Raw genomic sequence first — 27,206 nt, 5'->3', positions numbered from 1 at the left:
TGCATTTAGGCATGTATACATTGTCAAGACGACCTGCTGAAGTTCAAACTGAGCATCGGAATGAGGAAGAAAGGTGATTTAAGTGACTTTGAATGTGGCATGATTGTTGGTGCCAGGCAGGCTGCTCTGAGTATTGAGAAACTGCTCATGTGCATTTTCATGCACAACCATTTCTAGGATTTACAGAGAATGGTCCAAAAATTGTAAATATCCAGTGAGTGGCAGTTGTCTGAGTGAAAATTCCTTTTTGATGCCAGAGGTCGGAGGAGAATCACCAGACTGGTTTGAGCTAATAGAAAGGCATCAGTAACTCAAATAACCACTCTGTTACAACTGAGATATGCATTAAGAAATCAAACCCTGCAGCAGCAGGAAACCACACAGGGTGCCAATCCTGTCAGCTAAGAACAGGCGACTGAGGCTACAATTCACATGGACTCACCAAAACTGGACAATAGAAGATTAGAAAAACGTTGCCTGGTCTGATGAGTCTCAATTTCTGCTGCAATATTTGTATGGTAAGATCAGAAATGGGACACTGACGACTTGAAATTATGTATCCATCCTGCCTTGTGTCAATGGTCCAGGCTGGTGGAGTTGGTGTAATGGTGTGGGGGATATATTCTTGGTACACTTTGGGCCCCTTAGTACCAATTGAGCATTGTTTAAATACCACAGCCTACCTGAGTATTGTTGTTGACCATGTCCATCCGTTTATGAGCACAGTCTTCTGATGGCTACTTTCAGCAGGATAACGCGCCATGTCCCAAAGCTCAAATATTCTCAGACTGGTTTCAAATGGCCTCCCCAGGCATCAGATCACAATCCATTAAAGCACCTTTGGAATGTGGTGGCATGCGAGATTTGTATCATTGAATGTACAGCTGACAAATCTGATTTGGACCAGAATCACTGAGGAATGCTCCCAGCACCTTATTGAATCTATGCTATGAAGAATTAAATGAAGATAAAAGGGGGTCCAACTCGGTTCTGGCAAGGTGTACCTAATAAAGTGGCAGGTGAGTGAGTGTATGTATGTGTGTATATATATATATATATATATATATTTTTATATATATATAGATATATATATCTCAGCATGTTGGAGTAATGAGCAGTTGAACATTGCTAAGGAGTTCTCATCAGACTAATGGATGGATAGGCAGGTGTTAGCAACACCAAGGAAAGGCCTTGTTCACCTCAGTAGGTATTATGACAGAAAAAGTCTGTGTTGTACCATCATCTTTATCTTCCAGCTATTGCCAGTCTCCTCTATTAATCTGAATGATAGTGCATTTGAGCATACACCATTTGCTAAATGGTTTAAAAAATAATAATTAAATCCTTACAGCCAAGGAACAGAATTGCAATTTGAAAAAAATTGCTTGCTTCAATTCAGTGTATCAGTATGTATTTTTAAATATCATGCCACAGTGACAAATTAATCAAAGTCCAAAGCCATATTTGATTATATCAGCAAGATTAATGTTTTCCTGTATGAAGACACAGCTTTATAGTGACTATTCTCATATTCGACAATTCCAGCTCACCTGTCATATTTCTTTTAACCATCACAGTCTTATTATTGTACAACATATAGCACAGATGCCATTTTTTTAAGAAAATAAAATTAGAAAAAGTCATGAAAAAAGTCAAAACGGTCTAGCAGACAAGTACTATATAAATCATTTGTGGTAAGTGATGAAAATAAATCTGATAGTAGAGTGTTGGGGTGGAGCTGTGAAGGTTTATTAAAAGAAAATGTTGTCATGGTGTCACAGGTTTTTTGGGTTTTTTTTCACACAAGAAAATACAGTATGTTGACTAAGACTATCATGACAGACTGGGCCCTGTTTTGTCAAATAACCCAAATGTTAGTGAACAGAAGCTTAGCTATAATTACAGTATAAACACACACCTAAGTATAATGCACATCTAATAAATATATTTACAAATCTAACCATTTACATATCTACTATGGACGCTGATCTTGACAAATGATGCAATGCAGAAACCATTGATAGGTGGCATACTATCCATTCCAGGCTAATTTATGATGATTGTGCCATAGGTAATTAGTATTTTGGAAATGCCTGACAATGTTTAAATATGCAGTAGCATAGTTAGTGGGTAACTCTTTTGCCTCAAACTTAAAAAAAATGTGCTTTTACCACACTCACTTACATATATTTTGATAGTTCAGTGAGAGTAATTGGCTGATCGATCATTGCAGTTATATGCAGTGTTTCCATTTCAAGTGAATTCGTAAATCCTATCAAATGGCATTCACACATAGCTTCATTATGCATATAGAGACGTCTGCAGTGTCAGACAAAGGTATAACACATAAAAAAAATGGGAACGCGGAGAATGTTCACCAGCTCCAAAGAGGTTGCAAAAAATCTACGAGCTAATCAGAGAAGATTGAAGTGACAATCAAAGAAATGAAACAGTCTAAGCAGCAGTTCATCTCTGTTTATGCATGGCTGCAATGGAATTCTACCTGAGGGTTATCTTCAAAGACCCAGAAAAATTTATCTACGCCCACATTATTTATACATGTCCATAGTTAATTACTATGAATGTGTGCATGAGTGTGTTCTACAGTGGGCTGATATTTTATCAAGGATTGGTTCCTACTAGGATGGGCTTTTGACCCAAAAACTAGATTAAGAAAGATCAGTACATTTTTTAATGTGTAGACACAGGGAGGGAGGGAGACAGACAGACAGACAGAACCATGACACAATTGCCACAAGCACAGTCCTAGGTTAAAATAAAGTCTTTCATTAAACAAATACCTTTTTACAAGACTCGTCTTTAAACAACCCTCCTTCTTTCTTCCTGAAATGGCAGTGAGTTTTTAGTCTTTTACAGCATATTTTCTCCTGGACCCACTTCCATGCCAGGTGAGATTTTTTTTCCGGACAGGGGAGCCTGCCGCTCACACTTCCTCTTGTAGCACCCACTGACTCTAACAGGGCTGGCCACCTGAGTTTCCAATCACATGCTCCCCTGCAGGTGTCGAAACGAGAGTAATCCCAGTGGGATGCTGCCACCTAGTGCAGTGGAGGACTATTGGACTCTGTAAGGCAGTCTCCTTCTTTCTTTCCACTCCAATGGCCCCCTGACCCGGAAAGACACCATTAACTGACCCGGTTGGGACTCCTATATGTCCACACATTCCTTTACAATAAATAGATTTGTTTTTATTTTTGAAATAATCTGTATATAGATTAAAAAAATAAAAACATTAATATATACATTTAACATGCATTCACGTTATTTTAGAGATCTACTCAGATAGTTATATAGACAGGTATGAAACATTTCACATAATAAAAGTCATACTAATGTTTAGCTTATAATTTAATAATAACCTAGCATTCTTTATTATATTAAAATATTTTACATGGTTTCAAAGGAATTTTTTTTTTTAAAAAGACAGACAGACAGACACAGATAGATAGATAGATAGATAGATAGATAGATAGATAGATAGATAGATAGATAGATAGATACTCATAAAATACTGAAATCACTTTATGAGAGGGCTTAAGAAAACTGATAGCAGAATTAATTGAAAGAGAGAAAAAACAATTCCTCCACTTATCAGTGTGCATCTGAGCATTCTGCCCAAATCTGGGTGACATAGGACAATGTAGTAAAACCAGAAAAGCAAAGTTGTTGTTTTAATTTTATTTTTACTGCTTCCTTTTTATTTTCTTTTCTATAGTGACACATATCAGAAAACAAATCTAAAATACCAAACATTGCAAAGGTGAAGCCTTTGAATTTTTTAAATTCCTAAGAGCAAGCTTTGGTATTAATTTGTAAGCATAGAGGAGAAACATCCCTCACCCCCAGCAACTGCACAATCCTAAATATGGAAGCTGGGGGATCACTGACTGCTTGCTCCCCAACCCAGTGATTTTGCACTCTGCCCATGATATCGTCAGTTTATTCTTGTGACAAAACACCAGTTAGAGACTTGTTTCGCTTTTCAATTCTGCTTGTATTATTTTCTTCATTTGTTTTTATGGTAAAGATTTCTTGCTTTGCAGTCTTTAAAGGTGTTGCCAAAGTGGTTATTACAGTACCCTCACACCTTTGGCATCCATGCTTAAGATCCCTGCCTGGCTGCTGTCTGTGTGGCATCTGCACATTCTCTCCATGTCTGTGTGACTTTCTCCGTAGTTACTCTGATTTTCTTGCCACCTCCCAAAATACGTGCAGTACAGGCTCCCTTGCCTTGGATGTGTGAATACGAGTGTGTCTCATGTGTCTGTCCTGATGCTGGTGAGATTTAGGCATTTTTGACAATGGCAAACTGTACAAGCCTGGAAAGTGTATTTATACTTACGCTAAATTACCCACAGCCTCCTGCCGATTAACCACATTTGCAAACTGTTTAGATGAGCAAGCTTTAGTCATCCTCAGTTTTTTTTTTTTTTTGTTTTGTTTTTTTTAGTTTTCCTTTTTGCAGCATGCGGGCTGAACCCCATCACCCCTCCAGGCCACTACTAGGTTTACACAGTTCTGCTTTTAAAGGTAGTTGAGCATGGATAATGTATACAAAAACCTGTAACTAAAGCAGGACAATTGTTGTAAGGTAAATGTATAGAGATATTATCAGTCACTTGATATGCAGTGTCAGACATTTAACTAAAAAAAAAAAAAAAATTCTTTGACCCAGTGTGTGTAATTCCTGGCATTAAACAGCCTGCATAAAGAATGGAGCTTCACCGTTGGGGGTGCTTAAATTGTGTTTTGTGCCCTGTGGCAAATTCACACTTTGCGGGCTCTTAAGCCAAGTGTACGGTTTCCTAATAATGATGCTAATAATAATGACTTGCTGATAAGCAGCTCTGTGACATTTTAGGCTGTTCTACCTGACTCATTCCTCCCCTCCCCTCGCACTGCCTCCCTATGTGTGTGTCTCGCACGTTTCATTCCAGATAAAATATCTCGCTCCTGGCACACGTCCTTTTTGACCAGCTGCATGAAATGTACTTTTACTCTTGACTCCTTGCCAGCTGCTGAGCTCAGTGAAAAATAACAAAAAAAACTTTGCAGATCTGTTTGGATGTACAGTATGTCTATTTTTTCCTATAAAGGAAATAATCCACTCTATGGCCAATTTGCACAGAAATGAAGTAATATGGCTGTCATAAAGCAAATCTTAATAAGGCAGTTGTTACAAACTCCCTTAGAAGGAAACAGTGTCAGTGTACAGTGTGGCGTAAATTTTTTTGGGGGGTTTCGGCGGCATTATTTGTGCATGCTTTATAAATCACAGTGTCAACTTAACAAGGATCATCCGGCCAAGATTTTCTTTTCAAAAAGTTGAAACATTGTTCCGTTGGCGCTCAAAACTCATTGAGAAAGCGGGTCAAAAAGTAAAGGCAGCCATTAAACTGTTCCAAATGAGCCCGAGAAACGGACTTGCATTCTGTTTTTTTCTGGCTTCAGCGGATTACTTGTGAACAGGATAAGTCTTTGTATGCATTATTATGTTTTCATTATATAAACATTAACTGAAACATTACAGTGGGAATCAGGTATTTGGCAGCTGTAAGCTATTTTGATTTGTCTGCATACAGAGAGCGTTTTCCAGTTTTAGCAGCTGTAACATGTTTAAACTCTTTTGGTAATGGGATCTGAAGATGAATGTTCCCTGTGGGCTCCGGCTTAGCTTCATTACTGGCGCTCCGCCAAACTCTAGCCAGCATACTTTTTATTCATGCTTTTCTGCACAACGCCATGCCTGAGCATGCTCCTTTATGTGCTTGAGCCAGGGACCCAATGCTGGCGCGAACAGGGAAGGCAAAGGCTGCAGAAGAATGATGCCATCAGTTATTATTACTGTAGAATCTTTGCTAACGACTTGTTGCGTGTACTTAAATTAAGTGTTTATATTCTCCCTCTATTCGTTTCTTTTTTTTTTTTCTTTTTGTTTGGTTTCTAAACTCAGGGCCGCAAAAATGCATCTGGACTGTGTTAATATTTATAATTCTCCCAAGCCCATTATTACTCCCGTTGTGGCTCATTAATCACACAAAGTATATTACACTTTGTAAAGAAAAGGCCTTCAAACATGCCGCAGAAGACTATTGTGATAATGCTTTCAGTCATAAACGTTCCATTTTTGAATTGTGTGTGTGTGCTGGCGAGGCTAGGGGGATGATACCACAGGAAAAACATGTCAGAATTTTTCACTTTACTTATGTCACACTTAGATGACTGGCAGCACTGCACATTACAAAGATACTTACTAATGTAATTTGAGCCATTGCCTTTAGAAGACCTGTATGGTTGACTGCACTCTTACACAAAAGGCTTGATTCAGCTCCATCTGACTACTGTTTGGATATGTAAAAATGTCTGTCATTGAATACTTTGTCCTCATCATATTAGCACTTGTTTAGTAATTTTCACCCATCCATTTATCCTTTACCTGCTAAAACAAGGCAGGCAGCCCACAGTGGATGGAAATACATTTATCACAGCATATTAACTCAAACTGTGGAGATATATAACAGTCAAGTGATATTTGGCATGTCTTTAGAATGGAGGAGGAAACCTAACTCCCTACAGAAAATGAACACAAATTCAGGGAGAACATACACTCATATGCGAGAATCCATAAAGAGGGCACACCATCAGCTGCCAACTAAGGCCAAGTAAGTACAAGGCAGGTTTTTAGGGAATTGGAATGTATCTTCATAGTAGAAAAGATCACCAGTCAGGGTGGCAGAATATCAAAGGATCATCAGAAGCCTAAACAAGACCAATATACATAGTCAATTATTCTCTTAATGGGGCCTATTCTGACAGCATTGGGTACAAGGCAGAAAGCAACCCTAGGCAGGGCACCAGTCCATCACAGGGCTCACTCACATTACAGTCAACATTTTACCTTACATGCCAGCCTGTGAGGATGTGAGAGGAAAACCCTTATCGACGTACAAAATCCACAGAGCCAACAACAAGGCTTGGGATTTAGTCCTGGGACACTTCAGTGCTACTGTGCCCCCTTAGATATGGACAGGTATATATATATATATATATGCTGACTACACACTTAGTGTTTGTATAATGTTTTCACATTCTGCATGTGTTTATATGGGTTACTTTGGCCATTACAAAGATGTGCATGTTAACTAAATTAGCAAGTCTTAACTGACGCTTTATAGCAAATATGATGGGAGTGCTGGTTTCTACCGTTGATAATAATGTTCTAATTATACGATATTGTCTTTCCATTCATATTCTAAACAGTTTTTTGAGCTTAACTTCACAGGGAAACTATGCCCTTCTCAGAAGCTCTGGGCAGGTGCCACTCCAACACAGGACACAAGCACACTAGATCAATACAGAATAACTCTTTAACCTTAACCTAACATGTACATCTTTTGAGATGTGGGGAAAAATGGAGTGTCCAGACCCCATACCTAAACCAGAACTCTGTAGTTGTGAGGCAGCAGTGGCCACCCAATCATTTTACTCACAGTCTCGTAAAAAAGTAAACACACTCCATTAACTGTTTTTTTCTTTTTTAACATATGTGGGCATATCAAGGTTGGAACTTCATTTAAACAGTATCTATAGGTAAAGGAAGTTAAATAAAAAAAAATCATTTGACCTTGCAATATTTTTTTCAATGAAAAGTTAACAGCTATGCCATTTCTGACTAAAAAGTCTACCCTTGGCTCTAAAGGTTAGTATTGGCCCCTCAAGTTGACATTTCCAATATTTGTCTACCAGTGTAGGAGAAACACCAACTCAATGCACAGTTCTTTCTGTTTATATATTTTGTAATGTTAATTGGGTGTCTTGTATGAAGAGCCTGTTTCAGATCCCCCCACATATCGTCATGATTGGATTCAGACTCTGGCTTTGATTTGGCCATTCCAGGGCCGCCATTTCCTTCCTTTAAGCCATTCCTTGGTGGATTTACTGGTACATTTAGGGTCATTGTCATGTTGTAAGGTCCACCTTCACTTGAGCTTCAATGTTCTGACAAATGGTCTGACAATATGTTCAACCATCCTCTGATACAAAGAAGAATTCATAATGGATCTTATGTAGTGAGGTGCCCAGGTCCTGATGCAGCAAAGCAGCCTCAAAACATAACATTCCCACCAGCATGTTTTACAATTGGTAATCAGATTCTTTTGGTAAAAAGCTAATTTTCTTCTAGATCAGTGGCCAAATAATTCTGTTTTTGTTTTGTCTGACCAGAGCACATTATTCCTGAAGTCCGGATCTTTGCCAAGGTGTTCGTGGGCAAACCTTAATCTGCCCTGATGTTTTTTCTGAACAGCTAAGTTTTCCTCTTGCCACTGCTTTCATTTAGATCAGACTTGTGCAGCCTTTTTCTAATGGTAGACTTGTACACTTTGAGATCAACAGTGGCAAAGAGCTGTCTATAGGTCCAATGATTAAATTCTGAGGCTCGTAAAGATTTCTTTCAACATCTTGTGTCTTGCTCTTTGGATGAAGTTGGTGAGGCAGCTTGGCCTAGACAAGATGGCAGCTAATATAAATCTTCTCTACTTGCAAGTGATCTTTCAGACAGTGGATTGATTTATTTACAATTGTGTGGAGATCTTTTTAATTTTTTAATTTCTTCTCTGACTCTCAGGCATCTATTTTCTACTTTCTGAGGGCATCAGAAAAGGTCTTTCAGGTCTAGGCATAGTGATAACACACACGCCAAGAACAGAGACTTAAATCAAACTAAATGTCTGTAGTTCAAATAAGACAGGTTCCTCCAAGGTCTTCTCTAATGATGTTTAAATCATTAGCACTTGATCCTAATTTTAGATGTTGGAGGTAGTGACAAATGTAGCAGTGTACTTAACGTTTTCCACATGCGGAATTTGCATTTATGTGTATTTCAATTTTTCAATGGATTGCAAAATGTAAATGTAGAATAATGTTTGTTATATCACCTTTATCTGTAGATATTGTTTAAATAAAGATCAAATCTTGATATGTTCATATATGTTAAAAAGAAATATTTCTTGTGCACTTAGTGTACTTCATATAGAGCAGTTACACACTACTTACATGAATACATTTAATTTATACATTATTATTATGTAATGGGCAACACAAGTGACAGTAAAATCACATTTCTCATTCTATTTTCTTTGTGATTGCATACTTATGAGAATCTGTACATTAAACTGACAGGTTTAAGGTGCACCCGAGTGAGTGAATATGGGTGGGATCAGGAGAGTGTTATTAACAAAGCTCACTTCATGCCTTGCATCCAGCGTTGCTTGGCTATGCTAGCCTAGGCCTCCTGAATACCCTCTATTTAAAACCACAGGCTAAGTATGAAACCTACAACCAAACTCAAAATCAAACTTTTCATTCTGTCTTGTCTTATTAATTAACATGAAATGTAAGTTGGTATTGAAGTAAGCTTGCCCCACCCTCTAAAAGAGAAAACCTGCTCTAGTCATTAAAATTATATTACAGCAAAAAATAATGTTTTGATTTGATGACATTCAAGATGGAAGTTATTAGGAATTTACATTTCCAGATACACCATACAGTCAGGCATAATTTGTGCTTAGTCATAATAACACCAACAAATATAGTGTGTAGTATAGTTTCATTAGTAACATAAAATATATTTTATAACCTTACATAAACTTAGAATATAATTAAATACTTACAATTCTGTATGTGCAATTTAATGACATACATGAAGGTGATTGGTGTAACAGCGCAAGATGTAGAGTACAGGAAGATATAGAAAACGATGATCCACTGTGGCAACCCCTAATGGGAGCAGCCGAAGGAAGAAGAAGAAGAATGCACAAGATCTTTTGATTATGATATACTTATATCTGTGATGTATGTTAAAAAATATAAAGTAAATAAAATGATAATAAATTTGTATTGATTAAAATTTATTTTGTGTATTCATTAACTTAGATGTGCTGCAATAGCCTTTGCTTTCAATCCAACGATTTTTTAATTACAGACCGCAGTGCCTATGAGGTCAGTCATGTAATGCCCCAACATCACGAAATGCCCTCAACGTCAGTCACGTGACACCCATCGCATTAGACTATGATTAACATTAGGACACCGTTATACTATGGTTAAGATTAGGGTTGTAGGAGGGTATTTGAGTCAAAGGGCATTTTCTGACTGACGTTATGGGCATTACCTGATCTATGTCAGACGTATTACAAGCTGCAGCTAGACTCTTCTCTGTGTTACTGAAGCTCTGATATCACCCTGACCCTAAATTGCTTTAAGCAGCTCTGTAGAAATGTTGAATGTGTATAATCATATTCAACTGAGTAAGTATAGAAATATTTCTTATATATTTTTTTTATTTACTTTTCAGACTTATTCTGCCCTATGAAAGATATATTAATGGAGAAGAAGATAAGCCTCTTCCCCCTGTAAAACCTCGAAAGCAGGAAGCAAGCCCTCAGGAGGGACAGGGGAAACCCAAAGTTAACATGGCAAAGCGCATCAAGAGCGAACAAAGTCAGAAGCCAAAGAAGGAAAAGGAGACAAAAGTCCTGGAGGAATGTGGGGTGAGTGAATGCAGTTGCATCTTGATGTATCCAAAGTGTCTTATAATGAACTAAGGTTCTTAGAACAAGTCTGCTTCATTAACTGAAGTACTGCTGTACTAAACTGCCTAAAATTGTCATAGTAGAAACATGCGCAAATGAGTTTGTAAGAAGACGGTACATATTGTAAATCAATGGATGTTACTTATTAAACAGGCCATTCTTATATGAATTATTCACTCACCCAACATCTGTGAAAGTAGATCATTACAATATTATGCAGTCTGCACTATTTTTGTTTCCTTTTTTAGATCCCACTTCTAGTGAGCCTGTTATAAGTGAGCAGTGGGAGCAAAAACATGAATTGATAATGAGGCTTAAAAGAATTCTGTTTTACTTCTCGTAGAGGACAGGGCCAAGATATGAGTGAGGCTGAGGCGAGAGTACGAGCTGTACAAAATATTCCCTTTTTACATAAACACATGCAGGAGGGCAAATATGATAGCATTTTTTTTAAATTCACAATCATATTATTAAGTTGTACTTCCTCATTCTGATTCAGGTCTAGTCAGGCGATAATTCTGGATGGTCTTCATTCCTACTCTGTTTTTGCAGCAATCTTGAAAAGCAAAACTGATCAGAGTGGTAGGGGATTCGATAATAACATGCAGTCCACATGTGTTTCCACGAATAACATTTTTTTAATTGTATTATATCATAGAAAGTGGTAACACTTTAGTTAGGGTACTGTAAAAATGCATCTATTACTCATTTACTATTATATAAGAACACCTTAACGTACACTTCTTTGGGTCTTTATCACATTACAAAGCATCAGCAAAGTGTATATTTATCTCTGCAATGTGAACTAATAACCAGAATTCTCTTTGGGGTGGCCTGAGTTGGTTTAAGTCTTGATATTATGTAATTAGTTTTAGTATAAGACCTGAGAATCATTCGTTTTAACAAATAATCATCCCATCATGTTCATATATCACACTGCACAGAAACGAATAACCTAACTACTGATGTCTTTATAAGTGCTATGAAGACCAAAAGAAGCCCTTGTGAAGGTCTTGTTACATAAGAGTAAATGAATAATAGATGAATTTCTGCAGTACCCAAACTAAAGGGCTATCGAAAAGACACTGAGCACAACGGTGCCACCTGCTGCCACTAATTATAACTGCACCAGCCTATCACTGGCCTCTAAACTGCATTACCCGTGAAGCAGCATCTGTTTTGTTTTGTTTTTTTTTTAGTCTCAGGCTACATGCTTCTCTCTTTCCCACACTCCACTACATGTGAGACATATTATGCATTGATTTAGCAAATGTGCCTTTTGATTACTTAAAGTGTGCATTCAAGTAATTGCATTTTTCCTCCTGTTTTAGAAATAACCTTCCAGCAAGGAAACGTTCCATAACACATTGATCAGATTATTTTTTTCAATCTTACTTTTGTTTGTTCTATTTATTTCCTTAATTGGACTAACATAATAGTAATTTAAATGAAAACATGCCTTGGCTTTATTTATATGAGGTCAGTCCAGTTATAAGATCCATTAGAAAGAGCCATCTGATAATTTTAAACCACATGCTCTCTGGAGTAAAAGCTGTATTTAAGTCTCATTTTAGAAATGATGTTTTTTTTTTTTTCTTATTCTTGTTAAGGTCAGGATTTACATTATTACGAATCTAATTCTGCCGGCCAACTATTCACAGGGTGTAGGAATAAGGCAATGCCACAAGCTAAAGCAATGTAGACACTATTGTTACCAAAATTGAAAAGCATTCTGTTGCGTTGGCTGAACATGGACACTATTTATGTCAACCTCAAAACATTTAAAAAAAGCATGTAGGCAGATTCATTACAATAAATAATATTTATTCCTTGCAAAACAGATTTCACTCGTGGTGGTTGTATTTCATATTTGATCTACTATTATGTAGAGAGCTAGGCATTGGCATGTTTTGATGTTACATAAACCACATGAGCTATTTTTATCTCAAAAATCCAATAAATCCATGGTGATTTGCAAATGTCTTTGCCTTTCTAGTTAAGAACAAGTAGGAACAAAAAGAACATTTGTATTGTACTAGAGGAAAAATGTATTTTATATTTAAAAAAAACGTTTCCATTAGGGAGATAAAAAATGAAATGCTTTTATAATTATTAAAATAATAACAGCTTACATAGTTTTGTTTACAAGCTGCAGCACTTGATATATTTTGAACTATCACAAGCAATAAATAAACGATACAATACCATTGTATTATTATTGTAAAAGGGGAGCTGCAGTGGTGCATATTGAATAGTTTTTTCTGGATAATTTCTCACTCATCCGTCTGGTATGTCCCTGTAATTTTAAAGGCTCCTGAGAGCACTGCTGCTTGATAAAATCATTTTGAAACTGGATTCCTTTATGCAGAAACAGGAGAAATACAAACATCTGAGACTGATCTGTTTAGTTGTCATTAAATAACAGCTTCATAAAATCAATAAAAGCGGCAAGAGAAGGGACCATTCTCTGCTAGAAAGATTAGCCTGCCCGTTTCTCTGTGTTTCTGAGCAAGCTTTCATTTATTAAAAAAAGAAACTTCAAATAACAAAAGCAACAACAGCTGACATTTTTTAGTTGTTAGTCACTCCCTGGGGAAAAATAAAGTGCAAGTTCTTAAAATATGTAATAAATATTTTACTGCTTATCCCCCACCCCCGCCCCGCTTTTTTTTTAGAGTTATTTAATGTTGTTAAAAAAATGTATTCATTAATCTCACACTCAACTTCTTTGTTCAGCGCTGAAGTAGAGACCCCATAGAAGCTGGTTTCTAATTGATGTAAAGCTGTTTTGGTTCTCTTTTCGTGTTTTGACTCGTATTTGGAATATTTTTTTTTGATTTGTTACACAGTAAGTGAAAAAGTACACCGTCTAAGGAGTGTAATGTAGTGATTAAGACGCTGCACCGTAAGCCACAAGGTGGACTATATAATTAAAATAGCATGTAATTCTTAAACTTGCTTCAGCTCATTCTGGGTGGTGGGGAACCTGAGCCTATCCTGGCCAGATTGTGGGCAAAGCTACAAGTAGCCCTGAACCACTGCAGACTAGTATACTTAATCCAATTTCATTTATTCTCATGTAGCAATGTTCACTGGCTATAGCCTAAGGACACTTACATTGATTTGCACAAAAACACAGAAGCGTACATGTTCAGAACAAGTCACATCACCAATCTGTGTTAATCTTCTACTCTACACTGTTGACATACTTGTCCTAAGCAGGAAACTTTAGATATCTTTGTCTTTCTCTGCCAGAAGTCTTCAGTTCTTTTTGAGTGCCCCTACCCATCTCTTTGTGAAACATCATCTTGGTCCTTCTTTCCTCTTGTAAAATATCAAACGGAGACACATAAAAAGAGCTGGGGTAACCATATTTAACTCACCTTAGCATTGGCAAATGTAGTTGTTAGACTACAGACTGTAGTTGTTAAAAAGTAAATTCCAGTGGTGTGCCTTCCTCCACAGTTGGCCCAGAAATGATGCCACTCTTCTTCTCTGAGGAACTGAGAAAAAGGAGTCAGTGACCTCCTGTCTGAGGGCAGAGGAAGGAAGTGGACATGAGATAAAGCAACACCCGATGTAAAATATTGTCATGTGCACCTGACAAATTAGTCCCCATATAAAGATCCTTCATATCCATGCGGTTGATAATCCATTTTCGGTCGGTCATACTATGCCTGTCTAGCTCGTCTCACGTTGTCGTTGTATATTCATAACATTAAGATTGTTCTTGATTCTTTCACCTTTAATTCAGACCAGTTTAGATACCATTCTAAATTACGACATGCCCATAATTTAACATGCTTCTATTCTTCTTATCCACTATTCATATCATTTAATTATTTGCCAGAATTTATATTCATAAGGCAAGGCCAGTTCCTCGAATGACTGAAATGTTTGACGTCTTCTTATCACCCCTAAGGCCAGATGTTACTTTCTGTTTTGCCTGAGCTTCAGCTAATCTTACTTAAACATCATTTTCAATTAAGCTTGCAGTTTCTCTGATCAATTAAAGATATTTAAAGCTCCCTGAAAACTACATTTCCTTAACCATAGATGACCAGTGCTGCTGTTTTTTAAATATGTGTGTGATGTAATCTTACTTGTAACAATAAAAGCATCAGTCACACAAATAAATGAATGAAATGCACCTCACCCAAAGTTAGGATGTTATGTCATGAATGCTGCTGTACTGATATACAGAGCCAGTGCAGTAATGGTGGCTATACATCAGTATTGTGTATCGATGATATTATGTACACACAAAAGATAACTTTTGTTTTTCCTTTTAAAAGCTTTTAAGAAAAAAAATAGCAGTTTGGCTTTCTCCCACTGCCTATTTATTGTATGCCATGCCTGAAATCAGAACACTGGGAAAACCACAGAGCTATAAAAAAAATTAGCCATGGAAGACATAATTACCCGGACATTACTTGTCCATTGTAGCAAAATTGTAAGTGACATGAAAAAGACCGTTAGTCATTACTGTGGTAAATGGAAACTGGCCATGACCTCTGGGGTCACAGTCCATAGCCTTCAAAGTGGAAAGAAGAATAGAATCGAATATGCTCAAACAGGTGTTACACTGGCAAGCCATGCAAACGCATTAAAACACTGGCTCTGTTAGACTTATTTCAGTGGTGCAAACCTTTTATCTAATTTAATGTAATCACTCAGAAGGCAAATGCTTACATTTGGCTTTTGCTCTTTAAGTAATTGTCTTGATCAAATGCATGACTACATTTGACTGCCATCTGTATCTAAAAAAAGTCTAGTTATGCTTAGCGCTATGTTTATAGTTTAAACTTGCAGCATTTTAAGAAAAAAAAATGTTAAAATTAATCTGAAGGGTTTGCTTTTTCCTTAGAGCTCAAACACATGTTTATCACATCACATTTTTTTCGAGTACAAATCATGTTTAAAAGGAGGGGGTGGGGTGAGAGTCTTCTAAATCTGGGCCTTTGATCATTTTGCAGAAAGCAGTAATGGAACAAGGGGATGGCAAGAACATTCAGAAAGCCAACATATCTGTAGTAGTTGTTTTTTCCTTCCATTAAATTCATAAAAATGGTTTACATCAATATGCAAACTATTTTTTAGCACTTTTAGGTTGGTAAATTTAGTAATATACAATTTTGACTGCAATATATAAACTCTCGCTTTAAAGGTAGACAAACCCACCGAAGCATAGCAGTAGGACAGTGAGGTATATTTATATATATTAGTATGCTACTCCTAACTAATAAACAGCTTAATATGGCTGTTGGAAGTTTACAGTTTATATGGCTGTCAGATGTCTGCAAGGATTACATTACAATATATATATATATATATATATATATATATATTAAAAAAAATCCTGGGACGAGATGTGACTTTTTCACAGAGAGACACTTTCACGTCCCGCGAGATGAGACTTTGTGCCAAGAGATTTAACCATGCCTGGGTCCGGAAATAAAAGACAAAGAGAAGATGACAAAGTAGAACGTCGTAAAGAGGTTTAAAAATGTTGGCACAACACACATGCAGAGCAGGTTAGAGATAATGAAAGTACAAAATTTGAAAGTCTCAAAAAAAATGATAGCAAAGATTGCATTAGTGCAAATCAACAGAAATTATTACTTGGTGAAATAACAGAACAAAGGAAAGAGATTGAATATATTGTTTGGCTTTAAACTTGAAGACTTGTAGATCGTCTAATTTGTGTTGCCATCAGGGAAAAGTAGTGTTTCTTCCAAATGAAGAAGCGTATCCCATGAGAATGAAAAGATTTGTTGTTTAGTGAAAGTGAAATCCACATACGCAAGCGACAGAGATGCGACGTGGCTGGCACATAGTGCAGGACGGGGGATTGGCGAGCAAAACAAGCACGGGGCGAAGCCCCCTAGTATATATATATATATATATATATATATATATATATATATATATATATATATATATATATATATATATATATATATATATATATATATATATATATAAGTAATTAAGCTCTTCTATTACATTTAAAGTACATACATTTTTCTATCAAGATGATATGTAAAAGTATTACAAAGTAAACAATAAATGGTTACAAGCTCTATGCCTCAGAATGTATTGATGTCATGAATACAAAGCTAAGTGCTTTTAAAGTCATGTTTATATTGTGTTTGACATAAAACAATCAGCTACATCATTAAAACCACTTACAAGTCAAGTGAATAACATTGATTATCTCATTACAGTGGCACCTCTGAAAGGGTGGGATATATTAGGTAGCATGTAAACAGTCAGTTCTTGAAGGTGATGTGTTGGAAACAGAAAAAAGGGGCAAACATAAGTATCTGAACAACATAGACAAGGACCAAATTGTAATGGCCAGACAATTGGGTTAGAGCATCTTCAAAATTGCAGGTTGTAAGGATTGTTCCTTGCATGTATCGGTTAGTACCTACCAAAAATACTCCAAAAGAATGGTAACCAGGGAATCTGAAACAGGGTCATGGGCCCCCAAGGCTCATTGATGTGTGAGGGAAGGCTAGCTTGTCTGGTCCGATCCCACAATAGAGTTACTGTAACACAAATTGCTGAAAAAAATAAATGCTAGCCATAAGAAAAAAATGTCAGAACACATGGTGCATCGCAGCTTTCTGTGTATTGGGCTGTGTAGCCACAGAATGGTTACAGAGCTCATACAGACTCATGTCCACCACCAAAACCATCCATATAGGGCAACTGAATATCAGAACTACCTACCAAAAGATTTTTGCAGACCTCATTTTTCACCCTGCCAGTTTGTACTTTAATGTTGTGGTGCTTTGGCTTTTACAATTCTGTGGACCCCCCTGACTGCAGTTTTTCTTAGTAAGTAGTTACACAATCATTTAGTTGATCTCAATATTTAATTAGCTGACCTTATGAATTCTCTTATTCTGTACTCAAAGACCTACAGCCATGTGAGATTAACATTTATAATGGACCATGTGCCTAAATCCCTAGTTGACCCTAGCACTAACCTTATAGAGCACCTAAACAGAAGTTGAGCAATAGTTCAGAAGGCCCCATTTTAACCAACTGACACCATGTATCCTGTCTGAGTGCCTGTCTATGTTATCTAAACCCGGGGCACATTCATCACAATGGTGAAAACAAAAAGAAACAAAGAAAAAAAGCAAAAAGTAAATGTAACACAAAAATGCCAACGAACAAAAAAAAAGACGAAATAATTAGCAGAAATGTCATCAAAAGACAAAGTCTACTTTTTTTAAACAGTTCAGAAAAACTCTCCATCCTTTTATTGCCAGCTTTTTATAGAATAGAAATAGAATAGAATAGACCCCAGTGCGTCCTTTGGCCACATTCGCATGAAATCACTGTATTCTGGCCAATTTGGGTCCTTAGCATAATGCAAGACTGCTATCCATCCAATCAATATAAAGAAACACTAAAAAACATAAAAACAGCATAAAATACACATGTCCAACTTACACATTTGACAAAAATGAGGACTCAGATTCTGAAAGGGAAAGATAAAATAAATTACTGCTTTACCAAGACTAAATCAGTAGATTTGATTTGATTGTTTTTTGACTATTTTTCAGTTTGACTATTTGACTATTTTTTAGCTATTTTTCTGACTAAACTAATGGTAGATATATATTTTTTTTTCCTCTCAGGCACCTGATCCTGGAAAGATGTCCATGGATGTGGCATTCCAGTCACAGCAGCAAATCACAGTGAAGGTAGAAGTCAAAGACAAAGATGAAGGCCAGCAAAGTACCGGACTCGTAGAAGTTTGCACGAGTAGCAGTAATCAGAATATCATCAAGGAAGAAGTTGTGCATTTTGTCACAGTACCAAGCCCTTCATCTTCTTCCAAGGGTTCCTCATCAGAAGGAGAGACAAACATCACAGTGACTCCAGATTCTACTGTAAACACTAAACAGGAGTCACGAATACAAAGTATTTTGGACAAACTAAGCATTGAACTGCAGGAAAAAGCAGCCAGTGCCCACTCTTCAGTGTCACCACAGCCAGCTGCTCCCAGCACTCAACCAAGTCAAGAAGAACCAGTCACACCAGAGCGCTGCAGCACATCTCCCCAAGCAAAAGCAGATCCAACAGGATTTAGTGAAACTCAAAACTCTTTAGATAAGAGCCCACTGCTGTCTTTAAAGCAGCAAGCTATTAGAACCACTCTTGTGTCTGAAAACTGCAAAGACAAGGATGCAGCTGGCAAGGATGAAGTCGGCGCCAGTTATGCGCCAGTACTCTATCCAAGGAGCAATTCAGGCATTATGTCACCGCTGGCCAAAAAGAAGCTGTTGTCACAGGTCAGTGGCACTTCTTTGCCAAACAGTTATTCATTTGGTTCAAGCCAGCCATTAATCTTGAAGAAAATAGTCAGCAGCAATGGAGACGAAGTGAATGTGCCCCCAGGTTCACAGGTTTCCACGCCAGAGACTGTCATGGTCAGCAGGCCCTCTGTCATCCAGCACGCCCAGAGTTTTAAGGTGCGAAACTCAGATGAAAGAAAGGCAGCAAGTGAGGTCTTCAAAAATGACGTGAGTGGAAAGTCTGATTCTTTCCCCTGTGACCTTTCTAAGCACCAGATGCCCTCTTCTGTGGAGCACTACAGGTCTGATGTTCAAGAGAAGGAAAAAAGTCAGGAGAATAGGATAGTGCAACCATGCCAGATGCCCACCTATTTTGCAGAGTTCTACTCCTCACCTCACTTGCACAGCCTTTACAGGCATGCAGAGCATCACTTGAACAAGGAGCAATTATCCAAATACCTGTCAAGGGAAACTCTGTATATCCAGGACCATGAAAATGTTTCTCCTTTTGCTCAAAAGAAACATCTGGAGAAAACGACCACCATTTATCGACCTCCCATGAATGAGAAAGATAAGATGCCCACCAGTGACGCTTCATCGGATGACCAGCCAACAGACTTGAGTCTTCCCAAATCCTCTGCTCATAAACTGCCTTCATCAAAGCCCCTAACATCTAGTATGAGTCAGGCGCTGATGCAACAGGAAAATAAAAGTGTGCCACTCTTTCAAGCCACTCGCACCCAGGTGTCAGGCATTGACTGCAACCCTAAAGCCTGTCGAGTGCCTCCAATGACTATGTCAACTCCAAAGAAGCCTGCTGAGCCCCTTCGAGTAGCAGGAAAGCCACCAAGTTCTCGAGGAGAAGATGTGGCACCTCGACCCATCCTGAGCACCAAAACCTGCACCCAAAATGTCGGGGCTGCTAGGCCGCTGAAGAGGAACCTTGAGGAATTGGAAAGTGGGACTCCAGAGAAAAAAATTCGAGCTGTCACGCCTATGCACATGACTAAGGAGACTTCCAGTAAAACCCCAGAGCCAGATGGTGAAGCAAGCAAATCCACAGAGACCACACATGCCGGAAGCCTGTTGGATAGCCATAAGTTTCCCTTGCCAACTCCTATTTTTTCGGGTATTTATCCGGGAACCTTTGTTTCTCAGGTGCAGGACATGTGCGATAGCCTGGGCAGCCACCTCCCAGCAGGTTATTCTCACCCCTTGCAGTACTTGAAAAACCAAGCAGTAATCTCCCCATTGATGCCACCTTTGACAATCCATTCCATAATGATGCAAAGACAACTTCTCTCTTCTTCTGCCAACCCTCCTCAGATTTATAGGCATTTAGCTACAGCAGCTGCACCAGTAGGGCCTTCTTATGGGGAACTCTTGCACCACGGCCTGTACCCTTTATCTGCTTTAAATCCACAGTCCTCATTCAGTCCCTCGCAGCTGTCTTCAGTACATCCAAGTACAAAACTTTGAAACGGAAAACACGAACTGTGATCACAAGACATTAGTAATAGCCTGACATTCCATATGGCGAAGTAATTGAAAATTCCACCTGAATGGTCGGCATTTTTGCATTAGGCATGTTCTCATAGTTAAGGAAAGCAAAACAATCATTACTGCTTCAGTCTGGGACAGGCCCTTATTACACCCGATTATGCCACTTTAAAAGAAAAAACTATCTATTTTGCACATTATGTTGAATATGGGATGATTCTGAGTGTTTTGTTTTTAAAACAGAATTGTATCCATTCCTGCAACTATGTTAGATCTCGTTTTCATGCTTAGCAGAGGAGAGGCATATACAAGCGATGTAAAGTAGAGACGAGCAATAAGGAAGAAAAGGAATTTGCCCTGGTTAAAGATTTTTGGAGAATTACTGCAGAGTTTCCAAAGGGTAATGAGAATAATAATAAAAAAAAAAAAAGTGGCATGACAAATCAATGCAATGTACAGTGTAATTTCAGTTAGCTTCTGGACGTTTCCATTTAGCAACACTATGAAAAACAAACTACAGCAGAAACACAGCGATGGGGCATGTATTTAAATCGGCTCTTTACTGTCAGAGAAGTGTTTCAACATAATTTAATATTTTGTGGTATTGTTCGTTTTCTTTTATTTTTATTTAATTTTTTTGCTTTGCTATTTATAAGTTCTTCTGTTTTACAGTCTATATACAGTGGGATCTTGTTATTTTGCTCTGTAAATTAATACATACTGGTGTGCTTGTGTTGGCTTCACTGAGACTGATGTGAATTTTTGTAATACCTGTGCTTGCTTGAATGATAGGACCTGAACTCTCGAATCATTTCGTATGGGAATTTCAAAGATGGGGGACTATAAGTGGGAAGCAGCTTGTTCATTTGTCACTTTGTTAAGGCCTAAAAGCTCTAATTGCAAAGTAGGATATCAACCTTTTGCTAAATTCAAATGTAAAAATACACATGTAAAAAAAATATACAGTACAGTACACATACACTGTATACATATTTTAGGTAGGGATGTATACATACATAAACTGTGTATATATACAGTACTGAGTTTTATATATGTGTGTATTGTAGATATGTATATATGTATATGTACCACATCCACACTGTATATATATGTAAATATACAGTATATGTATATACACACACTGTGTGTGGATGCACATATCTATATACTGATACTGTATATATGTATAAGCCAGTAAAGACACACATTGTACATACCAGTAAATATGTATACTGCACATACACATATAAAGTATGTAAATATGCATCCATATTTTTAGAATAAATGTGTGTATGTGTATATATATATATATATATATATAAATATATACATATATATACACACAAATGCATTATATGTATGAAGTGTATGCATGTACATACTGAGTGTACATACCATATACACATCTTTAAATTCACCCTTTCTATATGTGTATACACACACACAAGCACATTGTATATGGTAGGTATAGGTGCACAAACACAGTTTATATATACACATATATATATATTTATACTATATGTGTACACATGACATTGTAAATACAATGCAGCTATACAGTATGTATATACTGTGTGTGTATAAGCACATATCTATGTTTATATTGTATATATGTGTATATACACGCTCAAGCAATGTATATACCACACAAGTGTGTCAGTACATACCATCACTATGTGTATATACACATATCTTTATATTTATATTGAACATATGTATATATATGCAAACAGCAAACACATTCATATCTCTATGGACATCGAAGCATACAAATTATTTATATATGAAGAAACTGTTCAAACTTGTCTTCTACTTGCTGTCTACTGTAATGCAAATGTATTTTTGTATTACTTACTTGCAGTGTACTGCTGCTTCTTTTTATTTCTTCTAATTTTTTTTTTTAATCTTGACATTTTTGTCTGCCGTCCGGCAACCCACAGTAAGATTAGTTCCAAATTAAGTTGACTTTATGTGTTTTTACAAGTCCTTTTAACTTTACTTTTCAGGGTTATGAGGCTCCAAAAAATGAACCAAAATAGACCAGCTGTTTTATGTCTGAACATGCTTTTTTGATGATGTAGTCCGTTGAAAACAATTACGCTGCACACAAAATGTTTGCATTGAGATAAACAAGCTGGTGGACATTAAAGAAAATCAGTAATGTGTTTTTGGAGATTATGCTGCACTGGGAATTGAACGCTTTCTGATCAATTCCGCTTTTGACGGAAAATGTGTCAAAGACAATCTGAGATTCTGTCGTGGGAAGAAATTACCAGCCCCGGTCAGAAAAACCTAAAGCCATTTTTCAAAGAAATAACTGTAAATTAACGTTACAGATCCGCTTGGAGATAAGGCATGTCATAAAACGGTGCATATTTTGTAATGAAAAAGACAAAAAATTAAAAAAGAATTCTAGGCTTAAGACTTTTTTTAATACAGGCTATTTTGACACCAGTATTGGAATAAATTCTGACAGGTTCGCTTTATTTATTAGAGGTGAGTATCTCGTTAGTGTCTGGAGCGAATGTGTTCCGATGTTTTGGAGCAACACGTTCGGTTGCTAAGTGCCCAGCTGAATGAGTTACACATTTTGGATGGCATCATTTTGAAGCTGCAACTTTTATCACTTTTTTCATTTTTTTCTAGTTGAATTCATTTTTTAAAACCATAACCAGCTTGGAGGAGGGTAGCTGACACAGCTCAATTTATGTTTAGTTGTGAATGTTAAATGAAAGGAGGACTGTGCCTTCATTATAGTAAAAGAGTCAAAGTTAATTTGGAAAAATATGTGGGAAGATGTAGCACTGAAGTTAAACAGATCATATTTAGTTAAAGACCTCAAATTAACCCATAAACTGTGTTCTGAGGCGCGCGGTGTTAAAGAAGAAAGCGCGAGAAACGGGGTCAGCATCTTCGAAGAGAACTTTGATTGTGAGCGCGTTCACGACACGCACGCACGCACGTACGCACGTGCGCGTTCTATTATCGTTCCGATTGTAAGGGGGCGGGGCGGACAGGGCGGGGTCAGATCGGTGATTGAAAGTCTTTCATCAGCACTTACAAGTCTGTTTCAGCAGCGACTGAATGCGCTTCTTTGGGTTTCATATCTTTCATGCTGGAAGGCAATGCAAAACAAAACGTGTCTCTGTTGTTTCTTTTTTGATGCTGTAAATAATGGACACTTGTGTTACTCATCTTTAGCCTTTTTGTTATCTGTAAGGTGATTTAACTGTATATAGTACAATGTAGTTGGTTAACACTATGTAGTAACTCCTTGTTCTTAAGGTTACCGAGTAACCTTTTATAGATTAAACACTACAGTTTAAATGCTGAGCCAACTATAAATACTCAGTTTTCTTTTGTTATTTCTTTTTGTTCTTTTTTGGGGGGGTGGGGGTGGGAGGGGTAGTGTGTGTGCGTATGTGTGTGTGCGTGTGTGTATATTTTTGTTTTTAAAGCTTTACTTCTGGAAATGCTTTTGATACTATGTGCCATTAGTTTCCCAATCACATAGCTGGCAAAAAAGAAAACAATTTTGTACTTTATGATCCACTGTATATTTAATTAAAAGATATTTTACTATCTAATTGATTGTGTTTTTACTGTGCTTTGGTGTTTTATTGATGTGTCTTAGGAGCAGTTTTATTATTTTTTTTTTTTATCATCACCTCTTACGGCATATTGAGAGTGATATCTCTAATGCTCCAGAGAGCAGAAATGCTATTTAATTTCCCAAATAAAAATGGGAGTGCCTGCAAAATGGTTTCTCCTTTCTTTATTGTTATTGTTTCCTGTTTAGCTCAATAATTCATAATGTTAACAGACACTTTAATCTGTTTCCTTAGTTGGCCATGGGTGAGGGGCAGTGCGGGTATCTGCAAGTGTGGTCTCTGTGACGGACTGGCAGCCTGTCCTTAAATGGAGACTGTTATGTTACCCTCTTCCTTTTTCTATTGTTGAATGTTATATGTAACATTCTGGGATTATACTAAGAGGAAAGTGCTATACTTGAAAAAGTAGATACAACAATTCCAAACAATTTCCCTTTAAATAGCACCTTTCACCCAGCAATTAATGCAGCAGCATTATTTTAAACATCACAGACCACACATCTACATCCCACTCTTTGATATAAGAAACTATATCCTCAAGGTTAAAACACCAAGAGGGAACACACACACTTAGATATAATATATATACATCAGCACTTTCAAAATAAACCACCTCGCTTTTTGATGTAATATACAAGGGACGTTCAAAAAGTTTCTGCACTTAAGAACTTAAGAATTTCAAAAACAAATTACAATTTGCAATTTTCCCAACGTCATAACAAATTTTTAAAGCCGGATTACTATTCTCCCCACTTTCACCGTTTCCAACAAAAATATAAAAGTGCGGAAACTTTTTGAATGCCCCTCGTACACATGACAATGCTGTAAAAGCTGAAGATGCTCTATTTTTGAATATTTTAAAAGTTTGAGGGCACAATTAACAGCTTTCTGTAAGGTTGCAAAACTCCTAGAGCCGAATCTGATCCTAAGGCGTACCGCAAGTACACCACCATGGCACAGGTACATGTCCGTCAATGCAGGTTTTGTAATGGACACATGGAATTACAGCATATTAACACTGTATATTTGACATTTCAAAAGAGTTAATTGCTGGACAACTCAAATTAATTGCTTTTTTTAAATATTGTCATTCACAAGGCATTAATAAGCTGGATAAACTGTTTTTGAAATGGATTGATGAATGACATTCAGGTGGGCTAAGTGGTTTGCTCAGGGTGGGCCAATGCATTTTTGGACAGGTGAGTACAGACCACTTAAGGTCTATTTCATTTAGCCATTCTGCCCCCACACCTCAATCAGATACTTCATAAATGTTTTCAAGGTTTCTTCTTCAACAACATTACTCGATGGTTTGTTTCAGATGACTCAAGAGGTTACCTTCCGGGATTCTATAATGAATGTACTTCTCATTAATTTTTAATTTCGACCACAGTCCTCGAGTAACCAATTCACTATTTAAGGGCAAGAACTCTGCTCAATCAGCATTTTTGACATCTCACTTTAGACCCATATTAGTTCTCAATCTAGCCTTAGTCTTATATGTTTAAGAAAGCTTCTAGGATGCCTTGCCTTGGTCCAGAGTGTGCCCCACTAATAAAATGTATAATGCTAGGATGAGACAAAAGGAGCAGAATCATAAAGGGAAATCTGTCCAGCAATGAGCCTTAAAACGGTTCAATGGATGCTTTAGTCCACATGGGTGATAAATAACCATGGCTTTGTTTATAGACATTTAAAAGTCATCGTATTCGTATCACATTGTATTTATGACTGTAAAAAGTTCAATATTTTTATAATTGACAAAACAATTCTGAACAAATGTGATTTATAGTTTTGGTGTGTGTGTGTGAATATATTATACTGTGTATATATATATATATATATAATTTGTATGCCCAGTATACAAATATACACCACTGGACCAATCTCAGCTCCATCAGCGGATCAGATGAAGACTATAGGCTATGTCCTGACACAAGGGGCAACTTAAGGGTAAATTGCACTCCTAGGCAGAGTTGGTTGCAAGAGCCCAAAATGAGACATCCAAAATAAGATTCACACTTTTAGATTGCGCAGTCCTATCTGTAACTGAACATGATGGACAAAAGGTTTTCCCGTTGGAAACTGTCTACTTGTGATCACATTTGAAATAAATTAATGGTGCCCCCCTATTTGCATATGAAATCGAGAACTGTCCCCCTTGGTAATTATATATCAAATCCACAGGTCCACTTTCAAAATCAACTCTCTCACTAAAGCATTTGAAATGAATGAATCTTTCTTGAAGACTGGTGATTACCTTCATGATATGATGGGTACCCCCCTTATCTATGCATAGAGCCCACCCTGTCCAATGACCCTGGGGGTACATTAGGGGGTGTTTTTTTAATACAGTATAAATGACAGTGCCACCTCGTGAAACACCAGAAAACACTGAAGGCAGACTAGCAGACAAACAGACCAGAATTTAAACTTACTTGCACATGCAACATCAGGTGCTGCTTCTAGTAATAAATAAGTAGAGCATAAACAATGACGTTTAGGGTCTCACATTACAGAAATTACTATTGAAAAATGGATGTCCAGTTCTTAGATGAAAATGTACTTTTTCTGAGTCCCAATAACTTTATTTTTGAGCAGCAGGCTGGTGTCCATGTGTTTGACACATACATGCTGCAGTGTAAATTCTACTCCAGGGCTGCCATTATTGAGCACAGTATTAACAAAATGGATTACTTTTCTCCCATCTGCCACATGAAAACACATTCTTGTCACATTAAAAACTTGCTTTCTTCAGTTGGCTCTCTTGTCTTATTTTGCCCTCTAGTGTTCAGTGTAAGTATTGAAGAAATGAAGCTGGCTGCACAAAAACAGCTTTAAATAGAACACATTCCACACACTAGGCAGAACACAGCTGTACAATCAGACTTTCATGGAAAATAAATCCTTATTGTTATCTAAGAAACACAAAACTGCTGCACCCATGACTCGTTTTCTGTATATCATGTTATTGTTCCTGATAGCTGTCATTGCAGCAGATCAAGGAGCTTTGTAATCCATTCACTGGAAAGCAGGCCACCTAGTGACTTGTGACTCATCTCCACACCGGGGCAGGACCCCCTGTAACTATCTGTTTCTGCCTTTGCTCTCCTCCCACAGGTGAATGCTTGAGCAGGCCGCATGGCCTAGTGGGTAAGGCACTG

The 27,206-nt window shown here is 37.3% G+C and overlaps 1 protein-coding gene across 1 annotated transcript in view; it reads left to right on the top strand.

Moving 5' to 3' along the window:
- arid5b (AT-rich interaction domain 5B) overlaps positions 1 to 24,018 on the top strand; it is a 133,615-nt gene extending 109,597 nt beyond the window's left edge. Inside the window, exons 9-10 of the mRNA XM_039771265.1 lie at positions 10,376 to 10,571; positions 18,272 to 24,018. Coding sequence (XP_039627199.1) covers positions 10,376 to 10,571; positions 18,272 to 20,410 — 2,335 coding nt within the window. The 3' untranslated portion in view covers positions 20,411 to 24,018. The remainder of the gene's footprint in view (positions 1 to 10,375; positions 10,572 to 18,271) is intronic.
- The last annotated feature ends 3,188 nt before the right edge of the window (positions 24,019 to 27,206 follow it).

Source organism: Polypterus senegalus, chromosome 1, assembly GCF_016835505.1.
Source record: "Polypterus senegalus isolate Bchr_013 chromosome 1, ASM1683550v1, whole genome shotgun sequence".
Classification (NCBI taxonomy): domain Eukaryota; kingdom Metazoa; phylum Chordata; class Cladistia; order Polypteriformes; family Polypteridae; genus Polypterus; species Polypterus senegalus.
This window is presented reverse-complemented; position numbering and strand designations above follow the sequence as displayed.